This window comes from Hibiscus syriacus, unplaced genomic scaffold (assembly GCF_006381635.1).
Source record: "Hibiscus syriacus cultivar Baekdansim isolate YM2019G1 unplaced genomic scaffold, ASM638163v2 tig00112383_pilon, whole genome shotgun sequence".
NCBI lineage: Eukaryota > Viridiplantae > Streptophyta > Magnoliopsida > Malvales > Malvaceae > Hibiscus > Hibiscus syriacus.
Genome location: NW_024063319.1, coordinates 3,537,576 through 3,545,866, shown reverse-complemented (window position 1 = coordinate 3,545,866; position 8,291 = coordinate 3,537,576). Strand labels below are relative to the sequence as shown.

The window sequence follows — 8,291 nt, the reverse complement described above, 5'->3', positions numbered from 1 at the left end:
TGTTACACTTTCCTTCATGGTGATTTGGAGGAAGAAATCTATATGAAGCAGCTAGAAGGCTTCATAGAGGCAGGCAAGAAAAACCTGGTAAGCAGGTTGAAGAAGAGCTTGTATGGTTTAAAACAAGCTCCTAGACAGTGGTACAAGAAGTTCGATAGTTTTATGAGTAGCAGTGGTTTTAACAGATGCCAAGCAGATCATTGTTGCTACATCAAGAGGTTTGAAAACAGCTTCATTATTTTATTATTGTACGTTGATGACATGCTCGTTGCAAGCTCAGATATGCAAGAAATTATAAACTTGAAGCAAAAATTATCGAAACAGTTTGCTATGAAGGATCTGGGCGCTGCAAAGTAGATTCTTGGGATGAGGATCAAGAGAGACACAAATTCGGGGACTTTGATGTTATCACAGGCTGAGTACACCAAAAAAGTACTCTCCAAGTTCAACATGCAAGATGCTAAACCAGTAAGTACACCTTTAGGTGTTTATTTCAGACTTTCCAAAGAACAGTCACCAAAGACAGAGGAAGAACGTACACACATGGTGAAGGTGCCGTATGCCGCAGCAATTGGAAGTCTGATGTATGCCCTGGTTTGTACCAGACCAGATATTGCTCATGCAGTGGGAACTGTTAGCAGGTACATGAATAATCTGGGCAAGGTACACTAGGAAGCAGTTAAATGGATCCTCAGATATCTGCGGGGTACTACAAACAAATCACTTTGTTTTAAAGGTGGAGATACAATACTGACACGCTATGTAGATACTGACTTAGTCGGAAATGTCGACATCAGAAGAAGCACTACAGGGTATGTCTATACTCTAGGAGAAACTGCAGTGAGTTGGGGTTTCTCAACTACATAAGATAGTTGCTCTCTCCACAATTGAAGAGAATATGTCGCTGTTACGGAAGCCAGCAAGGAGATGGTCTGGCTCCAAAGTTTCTTGGAAGAGTTAGACAAGAAACAAGAAAACAATGTTTTGTATTGCGACAGTCAAAGTGCTATCCATATAGCAATAAATTCGTCTTTTCATTCCAGAACGAAGCACATACAATTGCGACATCATTTTATCCGGTCTCTTCTGGAAGATGGGATTTTGAAACTTGACAAGATTAGTGGATCTCAAAATCCGGCAGACATGTTGACAAAGACGGTGACTACGGACAAACTGAAGTTGTGTTCAGCTTCAGTTGACATGCTAGAATAACAAGACCAGAAATGTTGTTGCATCGATCGAGGTGTGAAGACAGATTAAAATCAATCTTCAAGTGGGAGATTGATGAAAGTAAAAAAAATCACGTGGGGCGGCTGGCAAGGAAATTCAATGGGGCTGCTAATTTTTCAAAGTTAAGCATCCCATTTTTTTTAATTTAAGAAATGATTAATTACATTTTAGTCATTGCACTTTAGGGTATTTTCAAAGATTAGTCTCTACGCTTCAACTATAAATACCCTATCTCATTTAGCTTCAAAATTATCCCAAAAATCATTTCTTTCTCCCATTACTAGAGAGTTTTCTTGTGAGTAGTGAGTGTTTTGTAAACACCTGTAAATTTTCTCTCTTAGTAAAAGATTTGCAGCAGTCCGGAGACGTAAGCAAAATTGGCTGAACTCCGTTATCAATTTCGGGTATTATTTTTCCGCTTTTATTTCGCATTCTCACTAATCTGGTTATAGGAAAATTACACATACTCGTTTATTTCTCAACATGAGCGACTAATGAGATAGAAGCGATGGGAATCCAGAGTGGTTTCACCTTCCTCCTTTTGCTTCAGGATTAGTTTCATCTTCCCGTGCACAACTTTGTGAGTAAGGTATTTGACTTCTATAGGATAGAGCTGGGCCAATTGGTTGAAGTCTATTGGAACATAAATAAATTGGTGTAGATATTACTAGGGAAGGATGTAGAAGACGTGGATGCGTTATTATCTTCTATCTTTGTCCTAAGAGGCCCTGGTAAAACGTGCGATTATCTTAGGGTTTCATCAAAGAATTTTAGACCTGATGACGAGGATATTCCGGAGGATGATATCAATTAAGAATAAATTGACTTGTTTGATGACAGTTTCACATTGATATTTTTAGAGAAAATATCAATTCATAAGTAACTGAGAGTAAGATTGAATGATAATCATAATTTATATTTTCAGTTAATTTTAATTGTGGTGGACCATGTGAGATAATATTATATTATTGACATTTGGTTAGAAAATTAATGTTCTCCTTACAATTTATTGGTTTGGCTATAATTTTATTATCATTTGTTTTAAGCATTTATACACGCTTATTATCTTTGCATTTAAGTTGGTTGGTGACTTATGGTTTTTTTATTACTTTGTCTACTTTCCTTTTTTTATAAAAAAAAACTGCATTTTGATTTATTCACAAGTAATGCATTATGAAAGTTTTTTTTTGAGACACGTTTATATATATTAGTAAATTTGTAGACTATGATGAGTGATGCCCCAAGTATATTTTAGTGGAGGATATTGAGCAAGGAATCAATTATGCAATTACAATCTAATTAAGATGTATTCAATATGATAGCTGAGATGACTTGGACCACTACATACATGTGTACTTAGTTGAACAACTCATTTTATTTGGTCTTGAAACTACCTTAGTGTTAGGTATGACTCATATACCAGTTGGAGGATAGATGTTGGGTTACTATGATACACTGTAATTGTAATCTAATTTTGGATTATTGTGAATGATAAAGAGAACAACTACTCGTCGCTCCCGTAGACATAGGCACATTGTCGAACCTCATTAAATATTGTGTTCTTTATTTTTTTTACTGCTTGTTGATTTCCTAAGTTAATTAGCCCATTTTCACAACAATTGGTATCAAGAGCAAGGTTTGAGATGGCTATTGCAGGTGCGAAAATCGAAGTGGTGAAGTTTAACAGTCATGGTAATTTCGGATTATGACAAACGAGGGTAATGGATTTGTTGGCACAACAAGGGATTTTGAAGGCTCTACGACCTCAAAAGCCAGAATCGATGAAGGAAGATGATTGGGAAGAACTGCAGCAGATGCGCTAGTGTAATACCCCAAATTTTGGTTAGTGATCAAAATGTAAGTTTTAAAAGTTTAGTGGCCAAAGTATAAAAATAGGAAAAGTTTAGGGACCTAAGTGATAATTTTCTCAAAAATAATTTTTATTCCATAAATATATAGTTTATTTTTTAGAGTGAGATTTTATTGAAATCACATTCTTGATCCATAATTTATGTTGAAACTAGAAAATAGTTAAAATCCGGTAAGAACTTGAAAAACTGGATCAGAAAGAAATTTCGAGAAAATTGAAAGATGATAAATTAGTCTTAAAAATATTATTTTCACATGTTAAAATGCTGGAAAATAATATTGACCATTGAATTTGAGAACTTACTTTCATGTTTAATTTGGATCGTTTGATCAAAGTGGAAAGATTGCAATTGTTGGAAAGTTACTTGGTAAAATTGGAAAAGGGTAAAATATTTTGTTCATCTTTAACTTTAGAAAGATGATAAGGTTATGTGTCTTGGTATTATTGTAAATATCAAGTTTCATTAATGGTGAAATGGACATTTCACATTAAATAAATTTTTAATCCATTTAAGCTTTAATATAAGGAAAATTAACATGAAATTCATTAGAAATTTCATGAAAAACTTAGCCATTTTCAGCCCCTTGGTTGTGTACTCCCTAGAAAAGTAAGAGAAAACTTATATCTCGTTTTTGAGTAATTTATTTCTCGTTTTTGAGTAATTTTCTTTGGATTTTGGATCATACCGTGAAATACAAAATTGTTCTATTTGAAAAACGCTATCATTTAGTACCATTATTGCTGGCTAATTTGGATTGCGTTGAAAGATCTCAAATTTTAGGGTTTGTGAAATTGATGAAGGATTTTGATGTTTTTGAGGTTATAGAATCAATTCCAAGCATGATTTATGATTAAAATCAATTATTCATGCCTGTTTGTTCTGTGTTACTGGGTTAATCAGTGTCATTGATGATATGTGTAATAAATAGTTGGATCGTTGTATTGACAAGCATGGTGCACTATTTTTCCTCCAAATAGGTCTAGGGAGGCTTTTTAACGAGACTCATGTTTTTCGTCTAGATTTGTATGTTATATTGTCGATTAATAACATAAAAAACTACCCTTTTCAAAAAAAAAAAAATTAGTTTGTTATCTTATAACGTGTTTATTTTACAATTTATAAATTGAAAATTTTGATCAAGACATAATTACATGATTGATAAATATTTTGTGGGTTTGAAAATTTTATATTTTATCATATCAAATTTTTTAAATTATATTTATTTTAAATTTTATATATTTTCATTAAATGTACCAACATTATAAATTTATTTATTTATAATAATTTTTTATTAATAGATTAACATTTTAAAAAATATAGGTTAACTTTTTTTTTTTCTAAAGAAAAGGTTGCTGGAATCTAATATGATCTTATTTTGATGTTAGATTCTCCAAAAAGGGCTTCAGCCAAATCACAGTTGCATGAGATATGTGCTGCAAACAATTGGAAGCATCCATTTTATGAGTGTTGCAAGGAGGAAGGCCCTTGCCACATGAAATTGTAAGTAACATCAGCTCCACTTTCATGAGTCAAGAAATTAAACCGTTGAAAGGTGACATAAGATAGTATCTGTTCAGAAATTTTTTTATTCTATTGACAACGCACACATACCAGACAAACGTAGCTGCTCGAACTCGGATGCTTTAGGAAAAACAATATTTCTTTCTACCACTAAAGCCACTTAGTGAGTTTTAAATCATTGAAACTTAAATATAGTAGTTGGTTCCTTTCTTATCTGATTAAGTTTACGTAATGATATTTTTGTTTGATTCTTTTACAGCCCGTTTATAAATACATAAACATGAGACTCGCGTATATAAACACAATTTCATACTAGCAACAAAGTAATCCTTTAGGCATTTTCTTGTAGATGTTATTTTTTTTTATTTATGTAAGCCATCATTCTCAAATCATGTTTTCCTTTGTGTTGTTGTCATCATACGTTCTCTCGTATTTCAAAGTCGTTGTTGAGATGCAAGAAGGATCGTTGAAAACAATTTTAGAGTGCTTTAGTGACCCTCGGCCAAAGAAGAAAATGGCGGCCGATCATGCAGCTGAGGGTGCGTTGTGGTATTTGAGACATGTTGGGTGTTTTCCACCTAACAAGCTTTCAAAGGACTCGTGATTCATTGGAACACACACAAAGGACAAAATAACTGGTTGTTTATTTCTTTTTCTAACAAAATGTAACCATAGACGGAGCATTTTTAACTTAACATACCTAATTCACGTTGATGATCGAGGATGTTAGATATCTCTGACATTGCTTCGCTTGTAGTGACAGCTAGAATGTCTTCATCGCGTTTCGTAACTTGGAATATTTGATGAAATTTTGTACATGTTATTTGTTTTAATATATATTTGTAATTCATGTTGTTCGTTTGTTTTTGGCCATTTCTAGATAATTAGAATGTAGTATTCGGCAGACTTATGTTCGGAAAATTTGGATGTTTCACATTATGCATGTGTTTGAAATTGGATGAAATTTTGCCCCTTGTGTTATTTTATGGGAGAAGTAGAGTATCCAATTTTACTTAATTTTAGGGTAAATTACACGTACTTAAACTATTAGTTCTATTTTATTTTATGGTAAACTACATGTTTAGTACCTAACCATCACTTTTGTTATGTTTTAGTACCTAAACTTTCAATTTTTTTCAAAACCATACTTAAAGTTTGCTTTTTGTTTCATTTTAGTACCTTGCCGTTAAAAATTTAGGTACTAAAATGAAATAAAAAGTTAACAACGGGATACTAAAATGAAACAAAAAGTAAACGTTAGGTAAGATTTTGAAAAAATTGAATGTTTAGGTACTAAAACGGAACAAAAGTGATACTTTAGGTACTAAACATGTAGTTTACCCTTTATTTTAATAACTAAACTTTCATTTATTTTAAAATCGTACACAACGTTTAGTTTTTGTTTCATTTTAGTATCTCATCGTTAAAACTTAATGAAACTGCATTTTCTGGGAGACAATACTTATTTTTTTTCTTGCTGGTGATCAAGAAGAAACCAATTCATTTTTGTGCCCATCGCGTGTATAGGATTCGGTATGACCAGTTGGAGTGATTAAATTAGGAGTAATTTGGAAGTCAAGTAATTAAATTAAAAAAATTAAACTTTAGTGAACAAACTAGTAATAAAAAGATAATTGAATGATGAATGATACAATTTTAGAAGAAGAAGAACTATTGCAAGTTGGTACATTGATGGATAAAAGTATTATTGTGTATGAAAATGTTTTAATTTGACACTTTGATGTTTAATGACAAAAATGTGAACTTATGCAAGTGTATAATGACGATGATTACTGCAAATTGTTATATTAATGGATGGAAGTATGAATATACATGAAAATGTCTTAACTTGACACTTTGATGTTTGAGGAATAAAGAGATTAATTTATACAAGTGTGTAGTGATGATGATAGTTTGTAAGTTGTTACATTAGTGAATGGAAGTATGAATATGTATGAAAATTTCTTAACTTGGCACTTTAATGTTTTGAGACTAAAAAGGTTAAATTATGTAATCGCATTGTATCACAAGTTGTTACTTTGATTTATGGAATTGTGAATATATATATGTAAATGTCTTAACTTGATATTTTGATGTTTGAAGACCAAAAAAGTTACCTTATGTAAGTGTATAGTGATGAAGATTAAAAATGTTTGGTTCTAAAGGTCACCATCAATCTTCTTTAGGAGTTATCAAAATAATAATTTGTGATCTACTTAATTAGAGAATGAGTTTGTGAGTCGGTTATGCGTGAGGAAAAATTAATTTTCCCACAACTCCCTATCAATACCTAGTTAATTATGTCGTTGTCTTAACAATGGTATATTATGAATTTGATAAAAAATATTTAAAATTTAATATAATTTTAAAAATATCAATTTATTACTTTGTGATATGATATGAGATGCAAACTTTTTGTTAAATTTAATAATTAACATCAATCAAATATGTAAATCGATAAAATTTCAAAATATAAAAATTTAATTGAGTATAAAATAAATTAAAATTTTTAATTATTTTTTTAATTTAAAGGCTTCGATACACCTTAACCCTTGCATAAAATCCTAATAAGCGTACATATTTAAAGAAGTAGAAAGAAGTTAGGAAATCATATTTTATAGGTAGCACACAATACATAACTTGTTACATATCTAAACCACAAACATATCATACAATAAGAAGCTCCCTTACATGACAGCATATCGATCCAAACATGCATATATTTGGCACCGAAGCAAAGGAAGTATGGATTTATTCTTTAATTAGACAAGTAGTGCTTCAAGTAGTAGTAATGATACCGACATGCCTTTAGTTTGGTTTGGTGAGGTGAGCGTCGATGGCATTGGACACGTCCTTGGTGAATTCCAGCAAAGTCGCTGGATGCTCAATCCCATCGTGCAGCTTCTCGTACTCCAAAGTCCAGTGCACTACACTTCCACCACCCTCGCTCTTGGGGGAAACTTGAAAGTTGAATACAAAGCTCTTGTACTCTTCCATTAGATCTCCCTCCAGCACTCTGAAAGTGATCGAGTTGTTATCTGGGTCTACTGCTTCGATTACCTCCTTCGCCTTTTTAGCCTTTCCATCTTGATATTATTAACAAACAGGAAGAGCAAGAAATCAGTCGAGAAGCATGGCAAAGAATTATGGGGTTTGTTATGTTTATATAATTGTAGCATACCATGCACATAACTCCAGGTGAGGATGGTGCCGACCTTCCCCCATTCGCCCTCATGTAATTCGGATAGTTGAAAGTTGTCACTGCAAGCATGGTGCATGTGGTGCGGTCTGTTGGCGAACATATCGTGAAACTGCTCGGGAGAAGCCTTGATCTCTACATCGGCTTCAAGCTTACCGGTCAGAGCTGAAGACGCTATTGTTTCACAGCAGGATTATAATCAATACTTAGCTTTCAAGTAATGGTAGTTTGTTTGATGTTCAGCCACGCTATTTATAGAATGGTCTCTATGCCTAATGCAATCACCTCCAAATGGCACTCATTAATGGTGCTTATCTAGCAAGTTGATCAAAAGTTGATCAGTATTCCACCTGTATTCGTTAAAAAAATTTATTATTCGATTTGACCCGTTGTTCGTTAAACTTGATAAAATTTTACTCAAATCGTACTCGTTAAAAAAAATTTTAACAAATTTATCCAAACTAACATAT

General features: G+C 32.6%; 2 protein-coding genes across 2 annotated transcripts; one reads left to right on the top strand and one right to left on the bottom strand.

Moving 5' to 3' along the window:
- The first annotated feature begins 4,468 nt into the window (after nucleotides 1–4,468).
- Nucleotides 4,469–5,266, top strand: LOC120178838 (ribonuclease 3-like protein 1). Its single transcript, XM_039184614.1, has 2 exons — nucleotides 4,469–4,603; nucleotides 5,048–5,266. Exons 1-2 carry the CDS (start codon nucleotides 4,480–4,482, stop codon nucleotides 5,224–5,226), a joined length of 303 nt encoding a protein of 100 aa, XP_039040545.1. The 5' UTR covers nucleotides 4,469–4,479; the 3' UTR covers nucleotides 5,227–5,266.
- A 2,060-nt stretch (nucleotides 5,267–7,326) lies between these two features.
- On the bottom strand, nucleotides 7,327–8,014 carry LOC120178979 (MLP-like protein 43; the record flags this gene model as incomplete). Its single annotated transcript, XM_039184721.1, has 2 exons — nucleotides 7,327–7,708; nucleotides 7,804–8,014. Coding segments are annotated over 2 exons (489 nt in total), but the record flags the coding sequence as incomplete, so codon positions are not given.
- Nucleotides 8,015–8,291: the final 277 nt, after the last annotated feature.